The sequence below is a fragment of the Desmodus rotundus genome, chromosome 12, assembly GCF_022682495.2.
Source record: "Desmodus rotundus isolate HL8 chromosome 12, HLdesRot8A.1, whole genome shotgun sequence".
Lineage (NCBI taxonomy): Eukaryota > Metazoa > Chordata > Mammalia > Chiroptera > Phyllostomidae > Desmodus > Desmodus rotundus.
The window spans coordinates 19332133-19352239 of NC_071398.1; the positions used below are offsets into that span (position 1 = coordinate 19332133).

General features: G+C 45.9%; 1 protein-coding gene across 13 annotated transcripts in view; it reads left to right on the forward strand.

The window, feature by feature from the left end:
• The window catches only part of HYDIN (HYDIN axonemal central pair apparatus protein), a 338541-nt gene that overhangs the window by 260319 nt on the left and 58115 nt on the right, over positions 1-20107 (forward strand). For 11 of the 13 annotated variants that reach the window (XR_008425734.1, XR_008425735.1, XR_008425736.1 and 8 more), the window contains 12 exons: positions 766-865; positions 2441-2540; positions 4181-4349; positions 5333-5571; positions 6734-6851; positions 8637-8841; positions 9526-9761; positions 11713-11864; positions 11973-12162; positions 15755-15857; positions 16083-16361; positions 17822-17964. Coding sequence is in view for 10 of the 13 variants with exons in the window: in XM_053915141.1 (XP_053771116.1) it covers positions 766-865; positions 2441-2540; positions 4181-4349; positions 5333-5571; positions 6734-6851; positions 8637-8841; positions 9526-9761; positions 11713-11864; positions 11973-12162; positions 15755-15857; positions 16083-16361; positions 17822-17964 (2034 nt within the window). In the remaining 3 variants the exon portion in view is untranslated. The other 2 variants (XM_053915149.1, XM_053915148.1) reach the window with 2 other exon arrangements.

A 20107-nucleotide genomic window follows, 5' to 3' on the forward strand; every position in this document is an offset into this window, starting at 1 on the left:
AAGCATTGAAATTTGCAAAAGAAAAACATTAAACATTTATTTTATATGAAAAATCTAGCCCTTTTCCCATATATTGAACTAGAAACAAAGTACAGAGCAATTCAGATTTATAAAATTAGTACATCCCTGGCTGGTGTGGCTCAGTTGGTTGGAGCATCGTCCCACAAAGCAAAAGGTCACCGGTTCAATTCCCAGTCAGGGTACATGCCTGGGTTGCCAGTTCAGTCCCAGGTCAGGGCAAGTACAAGAAGCAACCAATTGATGTTTCTCTTTCACATCAATGTTTCTCTCTCTCTCTTTCTCCCTCCCTTCCCTCTCTCTAAAAATTAAATCAATAAATAAAAATTTAAAAAATTAGCAGAGCAAGGATGATTAAAAATATACAAGTTTTCTATTTCTGCTATCAGAAGAATACTTTTCAAGCTTCTTTTATTTACAAGTTCTAAAGAACACTTTTCCGTAATGTATACTCGTAGCCCAAACTTCAGCAATGTCTCAACAACCATGCGAATAATTGAAACCCAGTAATCGGACGAGACAGAAAACGCGGTCCCTCTTCCCCGTTCTTATATGGACAGTCTACTGCAGCATCCCCCGAAGGGAGTTATGAAGAGCACTGATCCTGCCAGATGCTTAGTGAGGACAAAAGTTAAATACATTTGGAAAATATTCCTACCATGCCGCACGGAAACACTGTGTGTGGTGTAGTGCAGGCTCTCGCACCTGGCGGGTCCTGCTTTTACTGAAGACTCTCCCCCCTGACAGGTGTTAGACACAGACAACCTTGTGGGAGTTGTTCAGATCGAAAACATCCTGGTGCTTGCAGAGTCCTATGACATCGCCTTGGACATCACCTTCCCCAAAGGTCTGTGGGCCCCTTCAAGGAGAGGGTGTTTAGAAGTCACAGCTTTCAGTGCAGTGTGGCTCTTGTGAAGGGAAAGTCGCAGGGGTGACCAACCTGCGTGCGGCCCAACACAAAATTGTAAATGGACTTAAAACCTTGTTTTTGCTCATCGGTTTTCTTTAGTGTTTGTGTATTTAATGTGTGGCCCAGATAACTCTTCTTCTTCCAGTGTGGCCCAGAGACACCAAAAGGTTGGACACCCCTGGAGGGATTTTGGGGGAGGGGTAGAATTTCAGTAAATAATAACATTACTATGAATCTCAATTTCTCCAACTGGAAACGACAGCAGGGGAAGGGTGATAAATATAAAATTTGCAGAGCTCTTTTCTCAACAGTCATCTGAGAGTGAGCACCTGTCTTCCTGCCTGTATTTGTTTCCTATCCCAGCTGTAACAAATCAGCACAAGCTTTGTGGCTTAGAACAATAGAAGTTTACTGTCTTACAGTTCTACATATCAGAAGTCCAAAGTGGGTGTGACTGGACTAAAATCAAGGTGTTGGCAGGGCTGTATTCCCTCCTGGAAACTCTGGGCTAGAATCCATTTCCTTGCCCTTTCCAGCTTCTAGAAGCTACCCACATTACTTGGGTCATCTTCCCTTCCTCCACCTTCAAAACCAGGGATGTTGGGTCAAGCCCTTCTCTGGTTCTCCCACTTTCGTCTCCCTCTCTTATTTTTAAGGATCCTTAAGATTATACTCAACAATTCAGAGAATCCAAGATAATCTCCTTATGTTAAAGTCAGATGATAAACAACCTTAATTCCATCCAATTACCTTAATTCCCCCGCTGCCTTGCAAACTAGCATATTCACAGGTTCCAGGAATTGGCACGCACCCGTCTTGGGGGACAGCAGTGTTGTTCTGCCCACCGCACTGCGCTGTCACCCGGGTTAGATCCTTCCCTTGGACATGCACTTTCCCAGCATCCCTCCTTTCTCTGAGAGAGAATCCTGCTCAGCAAGATTCATGGACTGTTAGAGCTAGTGTTTGCCTAGATATCATTAGTGTTATGTACAGAGATATTTACTACAGCATTATTTATAATAATGGACGATTGGAAATAGCCTGAATGTCTATCGATAATAGAATATTATTATTGTAGAAATAACATTTGAATTATGGGACAGCCACATCATGATATATTCTGCAACCCTTAAGATCACATTGATGAGCTTTCAATTATGTGTGGAAATGCTTCTGAGGTAATGCTAAGCGAAGCAATAAAAATTTATATGTAATATCCCAACTCTGTATCGTACACACTTGGTACAAAATATCTTTTTAAATACTGAAAATGTTAGGTCCTGGGCTGGAAGCCAGAGGGGGCTTCCCCGTTGAACTGGGCACCAGAGCGGTGTCTGTCGTTTGCTAAGACGCAATTACGAGAGGTTTATCTAGCCACAGTATTTTCAGAAAACAAATTCTCTGAAGTCATAATCATGGATTTTCCATGGGAACTTCAATAGGAAGTTCCCCTGCTTCTCACTCTCGTGCCCACTCGCCCCCCACCCCCACCCTGGCCCCTGGCCTCTGCAGGAGCCGATGGAGGCCTCGATTTTGGGATTGTGAGGGTCTTGGAGGAGGTGAAGCAGCCCCTGCAACTGAAGAACCGTGGGAAATACGAAATCATGTTCAGGTAACCTGGACACCATCGGGCATGTGGTTGTCTGTGTCCACTCATGGGGAGAAGAATGTGTCTGGGATATTTAAAAAAAAAAACACATTGAGGAAATGCTAAGAACCATCTCTGTTTTTAGCCTCTCCTGGTTTCAGTGAATGGAATTCCAGCTGCTAAGAGCGTAGAGATTCTCACACTACTCTCAACTCTGTGACTGTAGAGACCTTTTCAGGCCGTCTGCATGCACCTGGAGCCACAGGGGTCTGGGTGGGGAAAGAGCCCGAGACGGAGAGGTCGTGAGGAAGAGATACGGGGTGAGGGGAGGTCCTGGGGTAGAGGGAGAGACTGGACGCGGGGGACCTGGCCCCAAGCTGTCCTGCCCTCCTTTCAGCTTCTCTGTTTCATAAGCTGGCATTCTACAAAAGATTTCATGTGAAGAAGAGATGTTCCAATTTTCTTTTTTAACTTTAAGAACCACTGTGTTATACATTCTAAATGGCAGCCTGGTGGCAGAGAGGTCCAGCTTGTGCTCATCTCTTGTGATTAAAAATGAAACACTAAATTAGGAAGTTTCCTCAGAGAGGACAGGGTGCTGCTGGGTGGAGAGAGGGAGGAGGTCACTCAGGTGGGGTCACAACCTTCAGTGGCAGTGCCGGCACCCATGGCCAGTCTGTCCCTATGAAAGATCATAACTTCCCCCAGAAGAATTCAGAGTCGATCAAGGGACATCCCCTCACAGACTTGGAAGAAATTCAGTGTATTCACGATAGTGTTCTTTCAGCTCAGAGAGTGCTAAAATTAGAGAGGTCCCACTTCCATAATACCATTAGTTAGGATGGTGTATTGAAGTAAATACAGATAAAAGCCTAACAAACCTAGAAGAAAGCCACTGGCACTTAGGAATTAATGCCGAACGTAATTGCGCCTGTTTGTGAGTGTTGTTTCAGGTTATGGCAGGGTGGTAGCTCTGCTTTTTTAGGTTGCAGGGAACAGAGTCACCCTCAGGTTGCAGCAAGTGATGAGGGGTTTGTGCAGGGAGGTGAGAAAGCACAGGCACCCTTGCGTGCAGCAATAGAGTGACCGGGTCTCCTGGGGCGTGAGGATGACACTTGGGTCCCCACAGCAACTCCAGGTGTCCCACCTCAGCTTAAGTTCCTTGCTCCTTCTCCAGCCCCCCTGCCATTCTCATGACTCAGCTTGTCCCTGTGGTATCTCACCTCACCCCTGCTGGGCCACAACTACCCTTTTTGAGTGCCTCTGTTGCACGGCCTCTGTCCCTGCGCTCTCTTCTTCCTTAGACCCCCGTCTCTGTGTTACTGTTCTGTGTGTGCTGCATTCAGTCTGAGAGAGAGGAGGGAGGTGAATTAATGTTGTTGATCCTCATCCGGCATCAAGTGTCCCTGTTGGACAGAGATCTCCTGCGAGGGCACCACTTGACCACAGGCTAGAGATGGCTATCTTTGCCTCAAGCCCAGTCAGTCCCTGGCCCAGTCAATCCTGTCTAAGAGGGGGTGGTCACACAGTACAATGCGCAGTGAACCCTGCTAGGCAGAGTAAACAGGGCCAGAGACACGCCATTTAACAGTCTAGAGTCTCCGCTCTAGAATCTTGGGTTCCCTGGATAATAATTTATACTGACCTTTATTCTTATCTTTCAGCTTCTCTGTGGACTCCATAGGGATTCCCGTGACCAATATAAATTCTATGATTTCATTCCAACCCAAGAAGGGCTCACTGAGCACAACAGAAAAGCCCACAAACGTCCAGGTGTTCTTTCATTCAAAAAAGGAAGTGAAGATAGAGCACCAGCCAATCCTGCGCTGTCAGGTGAGAGAGCTCAAAGGGAGGACTCAGTGGCAGGACTGTAGGATTCGTTGAAAAGAAAAGTTCACGGGCCCCTAGCCGGGTAGCTCAGTTGGCTAGAGAGTCATCCTGACATGCCAAGATCGTGGGCTCACTCCCCAGTCAGGGCATGTATAAGCACCAACCAGTGAATGCATAAATAAGTGAAATAGCAAATTCTCTCTCTCCTCTCTCTCTCTCTCTCTCACTCTCTCTCCCCCCACCCCAAATCAATAAATTGAAGAAGAACAAGAAGAGTCCATGGTCAAACTCACACTGCAGCGGGGGAAGGGGTGGCCACCAGAGAGGATGTACCAGGGTTTGGTCCCCAGCTAGCAGACACAGGAAGGTCAGGTGGGAGGTATACAAAGTCATCAGAAACTAAGAGTGCCAGAAAGGAAATGTGGACCCTGCTCTTTGGTGAGCACCTGAGACAAGGAAGCTGAATTCAGCCATCAAGGGCAAAGGAAGAGTGCAGCAGTGGAAATAGAAGCAAAGGTGGTCTATGTCAGTGATTTTCAATTGGTGTGCCAGGGCATAAGAATTTTTAAAACATGCAGCAACTGACTATTTAGTCAAGGAAACTGACCTCTTTTCCCTTAGATTGTCAAATTAAAAATTGACAACAGCCAACACAATAGCCATTCGGTATGGATGAATCAAAATTATACTTATTTTTTGTCAAATCGGCAAAAAATAGTTTTGTTGTGCCGCAGAATTTTAGTAAGTAGTTTATGTGTGCCATGAGATGAAAAAGGTTGAAAGTTTGCTGGTCTGTGTTGGTCCATGACTAGCACATAGTACATTGTGTGTTAGTATTTGCTCATATTGTTGATGCAATAATATAAAGAGAATGAAATGAACTTGGCTTCATGTCAGTGATGAAAACAGGGAATGAATTAGACAGCCATCGGAATTCTGGAGCCGTGCCGCTGCTGATGCCTTCCCAACCCTTCTTGCCTTTCTAGATCATTGAGCCCAATATCGCGGAAGGAGGTGAAATCATCGCCAGCATCCCACTTAAGTTTTCTGTGAATGCAGTGTTCTCTAAATACAGCATCACCCCCTCCTCCATCATCAACTTGGGGGCTCTGATCTGTGGCACTCGTAAGAGCACCGCCTTCACCATAGAAAATCAAGGTGTTACCGACTTCAGGTTTGGCCTTTATAGGATGACAGGGGTGAGCTCCATTCATCAAAAGAAAGTGTAAGACAAGTATTTGCTTAACTCGTGCCATTCCCTGTTAATTAGTGCTTTATATTGTACAAAGAGCTTTCATACGCTTTATCTAAATTCACCAGATTCCCTGTTGTGTTGTGGATGAGATCGTGAAGAAGTGACTCATCCAAGATCGTGCCAGAAATCACCAGTAGATCAGTTCTAAACCCACACCCCTGACTCCAGATTTCACATACTGTCTAACTCATTGACTTTTAATTAATTAAAATTGTTTTATTAATTAATTTAAAATTGACTTTTGAATAAGTTGTTTTAAATCAGATAAAACAGCTTTACATTGTTTGTAATTGTTTTATATTTTTATGGATATCCTCTTTCATTTTGGCAAAGTTTCAATGTATTAAGAGATTTTCGGTTAAACGAAAGTCTCTTCTTCCGAATTTAATTTCAATATAATTTTTATTTATTTTATAATAATTTAATAATGTTTATTTATAGGTAACATATTTGTGTCTTTAAATTGTTTTACATTTATTTTCCATTTTAGCATGCACAAATTCATGCAAAACACTCAAAAGAGGATAGAACTTAAATTGTTCTGGTCATTAAGCAAGTGAATGCTCAAATCTATAAATCTCTCAAAAGTTTCAGATTGCACCTCAAAAACACTTGAATATTTTAGGGGGACTAACCTCCAGGCAAACTAATTACTGCGTAAACTGGCTTCAAGTGAAGCTGACGGTTACCGAAGCCTGTGTTTGTCCTATTGCTTGAACTAAGTCGCAGGAACACTGTGACTGCAAATGTTAAGAGAGGGACAGAATTATATCCATTTGCCGTTTCATTTTGTAAGTGAGATCAGGTAAAAGATTTGATGTGTACAAATAATTTCTACACACTGCTTTCCAGTGAGCTCAAGCAAACATTTAAAAATTCTTATTCTCTTGCAGTGGTGTTCAGTCCCTTATGGACCACATAACCCGTACGATTGCTGCATCGTTTTCTCTAATTGTTCAATGAGTTTGGCTAATGATGAATGCTGACTGTGCTGCCCCGGGGCCCTCTTGGGCAAAGAAGGGTCATGCCCCGTTCCTAGGAGAAGGTGCCTTGCAAGCAGACAGACAGGTGGTGGCTAATGTCACCCCCCACCCCAGCGTAAGGGTGTACTTACTCTTGCTTCTTTAATCAGACCCAGCCATATTAGGCATGCAAGATCCCGGGAAAGCGAGAACTTCTACAGGTCTGGCCCTTCCAAAGCAACCAAGTTCTCTGAGTCTGTTCAGAAAGAAATAAACATCACTAACCAGGTAAGCGCCCTTTCCCTTATTCACAGAAACCCTGGAAGGCCACCTTCCAACTACTTCTTGCAATGTTACCTTCATAGAATAGCAGGATTTGAATCCACTATGGTGGGAATATTAAATAGTATATTGAAATATCACTTTTAAGACTTTTAATTTAGATATCCTCTTTTGCTTTAAAACTTTCATTGGCTCCTCACTGCCTTAAAATTAAATTTCAGCTCTTTATGTATATTCTAATTAACAACCTTTTGTGTATAAGAAACAGAAGGCCATTTAGACTGGCTTAAATGAAAGGAGATGTGGAGACTTCTGCTTCTGGTAAGATGGAGTAGATACGCTTTTTCCTGTTCTTCCCAACCAAATACAACTAAAAACCCTAGACATTACACATTAAACAGATGGAGGGAGAAACAGTCAGACCAGCTAGGGTCCGTGGGACTGTGGTGAGTTCCCTGAGTTTTCTTTTTGCCTCATCTCTCTCATCTGGGCACTGAAGGAGCCAGCAACCCCGAAACATCACCAGGCACAGACCCCAAAAAGGCCGCAATGGAAGCCTGCTCCCTCTAGCCAAAGGACCAGGAAAAGAGCAGCCTAGCAAGACAAAAAATTTCAGAAAAAGACTGTCCTATTACAGTTGAACATGACAGAAAATCCTACCCCACCGGTGCTAGCAAAGGACAGTGGGAAGACTTTCGTCCCGTTCAGGCTCTGATGAGATACCCCAACCCCTTGCCAGAGCGCTGTTCTCAGAACTCCCAGTTGGCAGCCAGGAGTTTATTAGCTCCCACCACCTCCACCATTGTTAGTGCAGACACCACATGGGAGCCTTGGGTTTCACCCAACCCAGTGGTAATGAGATATTCCTCTGCCACCCCCCACCCTCAGTGGACCTCCCTACCCCATGGCATCAACAGGACAGTAAGGAAGCTCTCCTCCCCTCCTTGCCAGGGAGGCGCCAGTTGAGGACTAGCGGGGAGCGGCACTCCCACCCTCATCTGGCAGTAATGAGAAGTCTGAGTGGGGAGTCTGGACTACCACCCCTACCTGGAAGTCATGAGACAGTGTCCCTGCCCCCTCCCCCTGACAGAGTGGTGTCAGAGAAAGCCAGGTCAACAGGAAGGTTAAAATAAGATCCAGGGTCTCATAATATAACACTCAAAATGTCCAGGTGTCAACTGAAAATCGCTTGTCACACCAAGAGCCAGGAAGATCTCAAACTGAATGCAGAGAGACAATCAACAGACGCCAGCGCTGAGACGACAGAGATGTTAGGGCTACGCGACAACCCTGGTAGAGCGGCCAACATGAACGTGCTCCACGGGGCAATTACAAACACGGGGTGTGGGGGGCAAATGAAAGCACAGTCTCAGCAGAGAAAGAGAGGCCGTAAAGAAGAACCAAGTGGAAATTTTGAAATGAAGAAAATAACCAAAATTTAAAATTTAATAAAGGGGTTCCACAACAGAGTGGAGGGGCGAGTCCCACCTGGATAATAAAATGTCATGCAATAGGGAACATGTCTGTCCCCTGAAACCCTCCATCATGATTGGTCAAAGCAAACGGGTTCTCTCTGGGCTTCATCTGAGACCTTGCTGGGAAGGAAGCACTGAGGGAGCCCATCCCTGAGGCCCTCCCTTTGTCTCAGAGGAAGAGCTGGGGCCCAGGGAAAGCCTCTGGGGGAACCCCCACCAGTCCCTCTTGACACCACCTCACCTCTGTGGTAGAAGGGCTCAGATTCCGTCACCCACTCTGCCCCCAGCCCTCCCACAATCCCACTGTCTCCTGCAGGCTCGCTTCACCCAGGGCATGTTCACCGTGTACCCTGGGTTTGGCACCATCCCTCCCGGAGGAGTGCAGACCATCACCGTTGACTGTGTGGCTGACCCCGTGGGCAAGTGTGAGGAGTTTATAGCTATTGATATCTCTGACCGAGACCCAAGAGACCATCCTGCTGGCATTCCTTACAGCCTGTTGGTAGAAGCCTGTCTCCCAGGTACTGAGCACTCAGATGGGACAGCACCTCCTAAACACCTCTGTAACACCTCTGCCCAGGCACATGTCTAGCAAACATGGCTGGGCTGCTACCTTTGGGACCTGAGAACTTCTAATATTTTCGGCCATATTTTCCCTTAAAGATTTATAAGGCGTGCACACCTAGAAGAGGGTGTGCAGCTCTGAACTCCTAGTGTTCCTGAGTTTGGTTTAGGGTTTCACATGACTGGTGTTCTCTGGGAACCATGGTGTGATGGGGTATAGCACAAGCCCCAGAAACACGGAATCCTGCTCACAGCCAGGTCCCTCCCTGGGGGCAACATATACGCAGAGAGCCAGTCAGTAGCGGAGCACGCGATCATTTTAATCCAGCAAGATCTCAGATGAAGCACAGAGAACCTTTGCTTTGGTCATAGGCACCCTGCAGCCTTGCACCAAAGTGAGCCAAATGCCTCCTTCCTTAAGCCCACCGCAAACCCTAAGCTCACCCTTCTTACCATTGGGAAGAAAGGGGGTTGGGGCCTGACGACCCCCAACAGCAGTACAAAAGAAGAGAGAACAGAACATGCCCCATCACGCACACCCAAGCTCTCCTCTGTCAGAATGCACACCTCCAAATGAGGAGTTAGATCAGTGGGAATCGGACTGTCGGGCTTGGTCTCACAGTCTCCCCTCCACTCCCCAGCCTTCGTGACTGACAACAACGCCCTGATCTTTGAGGAGCACCAGATCTGCAGCAGTGCCAACCTGCACAGCATGCTGCAGACCACAGAGACCAGGGGGCTGTTTGTGGAGGATGAAAACAAGTTCATCTTCAGCAGTGTCCTGGTGGGCCACCAGGCCAAGGCTCGGTTCAAGATCAGCAACGTGGGAAAGATCGCCTGCGATGTCAGCATTGTAGTTAAGCCCGTCTCCAACAAGGTGAGCAGCCCCACTGGGCCCCCTCCCGCCACGGTTGGCAGAAATCCAGAGAGGGGACTCTTGGAAACCCTTGCTCTGGAGCCTCTGCACCTGAGTGGGGATTGTCTGGCACTCGGGCCCTGCTGGAAGTTACAGGAGGGAACTGGGCAGTTTCCCCTAGGCCAAGAGCCATGCGTTTGACCCGGTGGGTGTCTCCCGTGAGTCCTTCTGTGATACACTGGTACGCAGGGGTGAGCAACTCAGTCAACCATCAAACACTCACTGCGCCTGCAATAGGCACCGTATTGTAGGAGAGCCAAGACGAGGGCCAGCTCAGACAGACCTCAGATCACATACTCACCAGGTGAAGGACATCGGGGGGATATCAGATTTTAAGGATGATGTGAAATGATGAGCATCTATTGAGCCCCTGCTGTATGCTAGGCACGGTGCTAAAAGATCTGCATCTATTGGCCTCATTTTATCCTCACAAATTTGTATCATGATTTTGCATTATTGTCCCCATTTTACAGTTAGAGAAATTGAGGCTCAGAAAAGCTAAATTCTTTCCCTAGGTCCCAGAGCCTAGGAATATAGGGCTAGGTTTAAAGCCAGGCTTCATTTGTATACAAGGTAAATAATAAGTGCCCATCTCCAGGTCTGCCAGACTTGAAACTGCGTTCCCCTCTGGGTGAGACCACATGGAGATCCTTTTTCCTCGCAGTGGAATAGGAGATTCAGGAAGCCAAGAGAGGGCCGAGTCAGTAGGTGCCATTCACCCTCAGTTTCCAATCAGATGTGCTACAGACGCTGCTTAGTCTTATCTCAGCCGCTCAGCTCTCTGCCCAAAAGTGGAATCTTGGCCCAGGTGGTCCTTGTGCCCCAGGGCTGCTGGTGGTGGGGAGATCACCCAGAGCGGTGGCCTAGCCTAGAGCCAGGAATAGAGTATGCAGTCCCAGGGGACTGCCCCCCACGGAGAGGCAGGGGTTGGGAGACTATCTGATTTCTTCTATGACTTCCCTCAGGCCCTGGTAACATCCAGTCATTACTCTCTGACCTTATTTGGGACAAAGAGGGACAGCTTTCTTTCTATTTTGTACTAAAAACCTGAAAAAGTGAGGAAGCCTGATTTCTAAATGAAGATAGGTTTCTAACAGGGAGTTTGCAGACACTATATGTTCTCCCCACCCTAATTTGTAGACTATCCATTGGAAAGAACAAAGAAAGCTCAGTGCCCTCAGGTTAAGAACAAGAGGAAAGAGTCATTCTTGAATCCCACCTGCCTCCATGAGAACAAAAAATCCTTCCGTGGCCATGCCAGGGGTTCCCACAGTCTTCCCAAAACACTGCCACAAGATGGGGACAGATTAAGTGCTGTAGGGGGTGGTTCCAGGTAAAGCCCTTGGAGTTACGAGGAGCGGGAACCCGCTCAGCACACCCCAAACAAAGGTTTGCTGCAGTGGTCAGAGACCCCAGACAAGGGCGGGGCGCACCATGCAGCCAGTGCTCTGTGGGACTGGGGCTGCTGCCTGAAACCCCACTTTCAGGCCAGTAGAGGCTCCGTCCATCCTTCAGGGGCCACTGGTTTTTCACTCATGCTGTCTCTGTTGTTCCATTCTCTAGTCTGGCTTCCATTTCGGCTCCACATCAGCAGCCCCCAGAGATCTCTGGGCATCTTAACTTAGTTCAGAGAAACGGAGAGACAAGAGATTGATGTCAGACTGAGATCTGGATTAGTTCTTCTGTTTGAGTCAAAGATCACAGGTCTAGCCAAGTCCAGCCAGCTATTGCTGACAGATGGGTCGCAGAGTATCTAGACTGTTCCAGGGGCATGATTGCGCAGGCCACGGAACAGGTTTACTGCAGAGCTCAGAGGAGGGAGATTTCCCAGGCGGGACACAGAGACCAAGCAGCGCGCCCCGTGCTAATGCACAGTAGCTAACACACATGCCGGCCCTGCCGCCCCCACCAGATCACGGCCCGCATCGTGGACATCTTTGAAGTGGAACCCAACAAGATGTGTATTGCCAGTCGCTCGCATGCCTTTGCCACGGTGTCCTTCACCCCCCAGACCATGCAGACCTACCAGTGTATCTTTGAGGCCACCTTGGACGGCTTGCCCAGGTACCAGCTCCCCAGCAACCCCTCCTGCAGTAGGGCTGCAGGCCACACTCCATGGAACGTCATTCCTGCCTAGCCAGGCTGATGCCCCCATCTCCCTGTTCCCTGCAGCAACCTGACCAAGAACCGAAACCTTGTGTTTGATATCGTGGGAGAGGGGAACCTCCCTCGAGTGACCGTGGTGCGGCCAATTCTCCATAACCAATATGGAAACCCCTTACTCCTCTTTAAGAGGCTTCTTCTTGGTCATTCGGAGAAACTACCTCTCATCCTCAAGAACAATGGCACTATCCCAGCCAAGGTACTCTGGAGGGTGAAGCATGGGGTGGAAAAGGAGAAGAATCATTTAGAAGTAAGACTTCTGACATCAGGGCCTCTGCCATCCCTAATTTATGAGGACTTCTCTGATGTTCCTCATACATGAGCTTTTGTAAGCCAAGGGACATGCAGAGGGAAATCAGGCCTGGTCTCTACCCTCAAGGAGTGCCTGTAAGCAGATGACATAGGGCACTAATAATTACTGTGTGAGGCAATGCACAGTGATACACACCAAGTTCAGTGGGTGGGATTATGGGTGTTCTTAATGTCTTCCTTATTTTTTCTGTAATGAGCATTGCATTTCTATTAAGGAAAAACAAAAGAAACCTCATTAGGGGTGAGAGATGTAATATCTGTAGAGACTTCTGATTCAGCAATTAAATTATGTTTTTATTTTACAAAAAAAAAAAAGTGTGAAATTTAGTAAGGGTTATGTGACGGACTGTAGGACTTTTGAAAATGACCTTGATCCCATCTAGGATACCAAGGAAATTTCACTCTAAACTGACGTTTGAGAGGCATTAAAGATACCTGGGTTTTAGTTGGTGGGCATGACGGTGAATGCATCCCGGGTAGAGAAAGAAAACTGCGAAGACAAATGCTCAGAAGCAACAAGTTGTAAGATACAAACAGCACCTAGTAAGCACCAGCTTCGTGAGAGCATAGGGTACAGGTAGAAGAGCAGTGGGAGGTAAAAATAAAGGGTAGAGTAAAGGAATGACTGTGGAGGGCTTTGGATTATATATATATATATTTTTAAGTCGTGCAATATGTTATTACCATTATTATTGTTGTTTATACAGTTAAGACTCATGTAGTTCTACCCACATGGTTATCATTTTTATTGCTTTTCATTCCTGCATCTCCAGCTTTCCACTGAAATCCTTTTCCTGCCTATTGAAGAATACTCTTTAGTATTTCTTAATGCATGTCTGCTGGTGGTGAATTCTCTATTTTTATTTGAAAATCTCCATGTTTCCTTCATTTTTAATGTAATTTTACTGGCTATTGAAGTCTGGGTTAGCAGCTGTTTTCTTTCAGCAAATGGGAGCTATTACTCCAGTGTATTCTGGTTTCCATCGTTACTGAGATGCCAGCTTCAAGTCTAAAATGTTCTTTGAGGATAGTATTTTCCACCCTGGCTGGTGCGGCTCAGTGGATTAAGTGCCAGCCTGTGAACCAAAGGGTTCCCGGTTTGATTCCCAATCAGGGCACATGCCTGGGTTGCAGGCCAGGTCCCCATTTGGGGGTGTGTGAGAGGCAACTACATATTAATGTTTCTCTCCCTCTTTCTCCCACCCCCTCTCTAAAAATAAACAAATAAAATACTATTTTTTATAAAAGAAGATAGTCTTTTCCCTCTGACTGTGTTTAACCTTTTCACTCTGTATTTGTTTTCTGTTGTTTCAGTATTATGTGTCTAGGTAGGGATTTCTTCTAATTTATCCTTCTTAAAATTCACTGAGCTTCTTGATTCTGCAGTGATGGCTTAAATTGGTTTTGGAAAATTCCTAGACCTGTCTTCAGATATTGCTTTTATTCCATTCTGTCACATCTCTCCTCTGGGAAGCCAATTAAACACGTGTGAGACCATCTCAGTATATCCTCTATCTCACAACCTCACCGTATCTTCCGTTCATTTTCCCTGGGTTTCATTGTGCGTAATTTCTTTGGACTTGTCTTCAGTTTATTAACTCTCCCTTCACTATATGTAATCTACTATTAAACCTTCCATTAAGTTCTTGAGTTGTTACATTTTTAGTTCCAGAATTTCTATAAGACTGTTTTTCAAATCTGCATAATGTTTTTATAATTCCCAGTTTCATGCTGAAATTGTCAGACTTAGCTTTGATTTCTTGAACAGTCCTCACAGCCATTTTGCAGTCGATACCAGATAATTCCAAAATCTCAAGTCTCCGTGGGTCTGTTTCTGCTCTTTCTGCTTATTTTCCCCCATGTGGTCATGGCTCCTCCTGTGCCGGGTTGTCTCTGATCATGGGTTGGGTATTTTATTTGGAAAGTTATTTTAACATAATTGGACGAAGGATGATGTTATTTTTCTCCAGAGACAATTTGCACTCACTTCTGCCCGGCATTCGAAACTCGGGACCGCCTTACACTGGTTTCAGGGCTCAAGAGTCTGGATCCCAGAGATGACTCAGCGGGATTGCTCTGCACAAGAGGGCTGGTGTATATCCAGCCTACCTTTTGCCTTATTGTGCAGACCCTTGGGTCCCAGTCTAGAGCAAATAAAGCACTCTTGTCCTTCACAGGACATTTGCCCTCTTAGCACCAGGAGACCATCGAGAGCACAGTTCACCCTCCCACCTACCCCTCCAGATTGGCAAATGCCCCGGGTCAAAAACAGCCCGGAATGTTAGGCTGCCGTCTGTGGATTCCCACATTCTCCCGGATCTTGGTCTGGTTAGTCTTCATTATCTTAGCTCTGTGATGCTTTTAAAATTGTGGCGTTGCTGTGGCGTTCTGCATTTCTTGTTGTTGTCTTAAGTCCAAGTATACCATTTCCCCATATTCTTTCAATGATTATATTATTGCAAATGTCCTGTCCTATAGTTCAGTGAATTCCTGCCCACCCACTCCCACTTCTCTAACTTTTCTTAATAATATTTGCATATCGAGTCTCTCAGATTAACTTCACACATCATTTTACAATGTTCCACAAAAATTTCGTTGGGAATCCTATGAATTATTTGGGAAGAATTTCTACTTTAAGAGTATTTAGGCTCTCCACGGGAACAACATTTAGGATTCCCACCCTTTTATTTAGCTCTTTCATGTCAATATTTTTTCATATAGTTCCTGCATAGAGTTTTTTATTAAAGTTATTTCTGAATATGTAATTTGTTATCGCAGAAGCTTCCTCTATGATGTCACTGTTCCTCCGTCCTTTATGCCTCATCTTTAATATTATTTTATCTTGTTCATGGTGTTCGTGATGGTGCCAACATGACCGCCTTCTGAAAATGTTTGCTGATGTCTCACACCTAATATCAGCTACATGATGTTAGCTTTTAAATCATACACATGGCTCCCAGGGGGCCAAAAACGTCCTTGTCCTCCAAGTAGGTCAGACGCCCACCTTGGTTCTTTTATCTTGGTAGGACACTCACCACGGCACCATCAGGCATCTACGGCCCTTGCACCTAGGGGGCGCTGTTTTATAGAAACTCATATCCATGCCGTCCCTCGCAGAATCACAAATACTCATTTCCATTTGATTAGCCTAGAGTATGTTCTACAGCTGCCTCTGTCAGTAACAGTGGCCTTGGCAAACCCCCTTTGACGCTGCTTAGCTGGGTGATCTGGAAAGTCGCCTGTACTCCCTGGGCCCCCAGTTTCTCACTTGACTAACAAGAGCTGAACTAAATTTTCTTTTTTCCTCTCTAGGTCCAATATTTATTCTATCTCCCTCTTACTAAAAAACAAAGCATTGGGCACTAGGCCCGATGGCTTCGGGGGCGGGGGTGACGTCACACACTGCACAGTATCTCACCAGAGACTCAAAACCCACGAGCAGCCTGCAGGTGTAACAGGTCCTGCTTTCCCTCTGCCAGCTGCACATTGACCTGCAGGACCACCTAGAAGTCTTCTCCCTGAAAGGGAGGCCCACCACCTCCTATATCTACATCATAGAGGAAAACACACTCCAGGCAAAAGGTAAGATGAGGAAGAGTAGCTTCCAGAGGACAAGGGGACCCAGCTAACTGTTTTGTTAAGGGGACTGATCGGGTGGCAGACAGAGTAGGATGCCCAGTCTCGTCACCCATGGCCGCTCTCGACAATGTTCATTCCCACACGAGGGCTGCTTTCCCTTGAGTCAAGATCTTCCTGGATGCATCTTCCTTTAAACTGATTCTAAGTCATCCTCTCTTCTCTTTGCAGCAAAGAAGGCTCACACAGCCTCCCTGATCGTCCCTCCTGGAGACACAGCCGAATTCGATGTTGTTTTCCACTCCCAAAAGGTTGGGAGGATGACGGGCAGCATCCACTTGTCAGTGATCAACAATCAGTATGAGGACACGAACATCCACATGGTGGGAGAAGGCTACGAGGACGACATCACCTTGGACAACATCCACGGGCTGGTGGCTTCTGCCAGCCAGGAGGTCTCAGATATCTCTGAGGTCACCGTGGAAACAACCATGGAAGACTTGGTGGAAGGTAGGAGACGAAGCTGTGAAGGATTGACTCTTTCACTGTTGGCTCTTGGATCAACAGTGAAATTTAAATAACAGATCAACTAGCTTCCTGGGAATTTAGGACTGAATCTCCTCTCCATCACTGTGTGCTCTTTTGTGCCTGGCTCCAGCACTGCATCCATTCACGTGTCCCCTCAAGGAACACTTACGGAGCATCACTGTGCTCCTGCCAGGCACTACTCCGAGCCCTGGAGTTCCAAAGAGTAATAGGAGCCTCTGCCCTTAAGGGGATTGTAGTTGGAGCTCAAATTCAAATCTAGGCAATAAGCAAAATTCAAAATTAAAACTCCGGATTAGCTAAGAAGTGAACACACATCTCTCCGTAGTTTTCCCTGTTTCTGTCTTTTAGCTGGCTCACATTGACATTGTCTGCTTCTTCTGAGCCATGCATCCTACACATTCCGAGAGTTGCTGGGCTTGTTTAATTAGACGGGGTGTGGGCTTGTGCCTTCTCTAGAGCATCATTCCCCACAGCCTGTCTACTTAATGCACTGAAAACCAACAGTAGCAGCGTTACCTGGGAGAAGTGGGAATCTCAGACCCTACCCCAGCACCTCAGGCATGCTGAATCAGAACCTGCCTTTAACAAGGTCTTCAGGTGATTTGCATGCATGGTAAAGCTTAAGCCACCCTGCTCTGCAGTCTATCAAGTTCTCCAGCTTCATTTGGTTGACTATACTCTTTGGGGCAGGGTAAAATTGATAATACTTCATCATTATTCTCAAAAAGCATTTGCTAAGCACTCTAATTGTGTGCCTAACTGCTATGAAGTGAGTTATAAATACAGTCTCCCAGTTGTTCTAGGAGCATAATTGTCATCCTGGAAGGTAGCATCATGCAGTCTATATAACATGGGTAAAAATCAACATGCCTCGCCCCTGTTCATGGCTAGAGGGTGTCTCTCTTATCAGGAGCCAAACAGGAGCCAGCAGTGAACCCTAGTTCGGAAATCAAATTCCGTACTTCTAATAGGCTTGCCAGATTTAGAAAATTGGAATATAGGAGTCCCCATCAAATAGGAATTTCAAATATGTGACAATTATTTTTTTAGTTTAAGTGTGTCCCAAAATATTGCATGGGACATATTTATACTAAAAATTGCTCATAGTTTATCTGTAATTCAAATTTAACAGGGACTCCTATATTTCTTCTGGCCATCCTAACCCTTAGGAGGCCAAGGTGGACAGATGGACAGACAGATGAACAAATGGATGGATGGATGCATGCATGCATGAGTAGATTCCCCAAGGAAGGAAAGCTTACTGCTCAGGACTCCAGGCTTTTCCAATAGAAACATCCAAGGAGGGAGGAGTTGCATGCGGGTGAGGTGAAGTGTCTTTCAGGTGCTGCCTTCTCGGGGCAGGAGCCCCCTAGAGGAGGAGGCCAGGGAGGACTCACCAGCCCTCTGCTTGTGTTCCTTAGCTGCCCTGGTGGACCACATTCAGTTTGGGGACTGCCACATTGGAAACAGCTATAACGTGAGCTTCACAGTCACTAACCACAGCCAAGTGAATGTAATACGGTTTGAATGGCCTGTTTTAGCTACAGTTTCCTTTTCCCCACAGGTAAGTGAAAGCCATTCACTGTTTTCCGGGCTCACTTAGGCCCAAACCCAATTCGATTGTCAGTTCATTTCCATGGACACAAAGGATAGGATGGACCTCACTTGGACCTAGGATTGGAGGGCACGGTTCATGTCCCCCCGCCCCAATCTAAGAGCAGAGAATGAGGTTTGGCAAGACAGATGTGAGGCTGATGTTGATTGAGGAATTCCTTGGAAGCCTGTGTGGATGGAACAGGTCCAGGTCTTCCTAGCCCAGAGCGTGTAGACCTATGACCCCCCCGGTGTGTGTTCTTTAAGCACTAGTCCTGTAAATGTGGTTCACTAAAAGATAAAATGGGGTGATGGTTTCTGTGGACAACGGAGGTTTAGAAATGTTTCAAGTTACATCTTTCTCTTAAAGGTCCCCGGTGCCCTTCAGCAGACTATAATAAAACCTAGTTCACTGTGCTTTACCTGGGATCTGCTAACCCCTTCTTTTAGCAGCTCACAGCACACACTTTATGAATTGCTGACCAAGGCCCAGACAACGTGGTCGCAGGTTCCAGCCTCTGGCCAGCAGTTGCTTTCCGTAGATAGTTGGTTTCTGAGTTCCCAGGACACTGGATACACACAGATATCTCCACTGCCTCCTGCTCTGTTTCAGCCATCATATGAGTTTCAAACACAGAACTCCGGGGGGACAGAGCAAGGAGGATTGGGCACCCTACCTTTAAATCTCTGAGCGCTATCAGGAGGAAGCTTTGCTTCCCAGAGGGATGTGAATAGTTAGAGGAGGCAGAGATAAGCTGTTTAAATCGCAGGCCATTTACCTACACTCACATGTACCCACACACACACACACACACACACACACACATACACATCTGTGGCCTTGGGAAGCACAAAGCTCTCTTCTCCCTTCACTTTCCAGACGAGGCAGAGTTTCAGAAACGTGTTCTGCTATGATATATATCATGCAGAACAGTGTATCTGCAGGTTTTTCATGTGTGCGTTTAGGCATGCAAAATCACAAATGGTTTTATTCTGCGGCCCAAATTGGATGTCACATGTACCTGGTATACCTCAGCGAATCTTAGCCTTTCTGGTCGCCAGACTCCTTTGCACCCTTAAACCTTACTGAGGGGCCTGCAAAGAGCTTTTGTTTATGTGGGTTAGATCTATCAGTATTTACCAAATTAGTAATTAAAGCTGAGAATGTCTAAAAACATGCATTTATTCATTCATTTTAAAATATATAACAAACCCATTACATGGTAATATAAAAATAATAGTTTTATGAAAATGGCTATATTTTCAAAAATTAAAAAAATTGTGTGAGAATAGTGGCATTAGCTTACATTTTTATAAATCTTTTTAATATTTGACCTGCTAGAAGAGAGCTGATTCTCATCCTTGCTTCTGCATTCAGGGTAATGCTACATCATCTGTCAGGAGGAAGTAAGAATGAAAAGGTCAACGTCTTAATATGTAGTAGGATGAAAATGGTTTTGGCCTCATGGACTCCCAAAAAGGCCTTAGGGACCCCGGGGGTTACCAGACCACACTCAGGGAGCTGCCCGTGTACTGTGTACATCGGTCCATAATTTGTACAGGCCACATTGACTGAGAAACCCAGGCGGCGAAGAGTGTGGTGTCTGGGCCTGGGTCCGAATCCAGCTCCTCTGTTAATGGTATGACCTTGAGCAAGTTACAGTTTTCCTCACCCCTAAAGCAGGCGTGACAGCTACGCATCTTACAGGGTGGTTGTGGGAATTGATGGGATTGCATGCCGGTTTAAATACCAGTTTAAATAGTGCCCGAAGTGACAGTGTGATAGATATTAGCTGCTCTTGTTCTTATGATTATATTTCTATATAAGAAGCTTTTGTACATTTGTTAAGATTATATTTATTTATTTATTTATTTATTAGAGAGAGGGGAAGGGAGGGAGAAAGAGAGGGAGAGAAACATCAATGTGTGGTTGCATTTGGCTGCCTCCAACTGGACACCAGGCCCAAAACCCAGGCATGTGCCCTGACTGGGAACTGACCCTTTGTTTCACAGGCTGGCACTCAACCCAGTGAGCCACACCAGCCAGGGTGGCTTTTGTACATTTTTAAGACAATCCATATATCAGGCTTAAATGATGCATTTTTCTGTTGTTG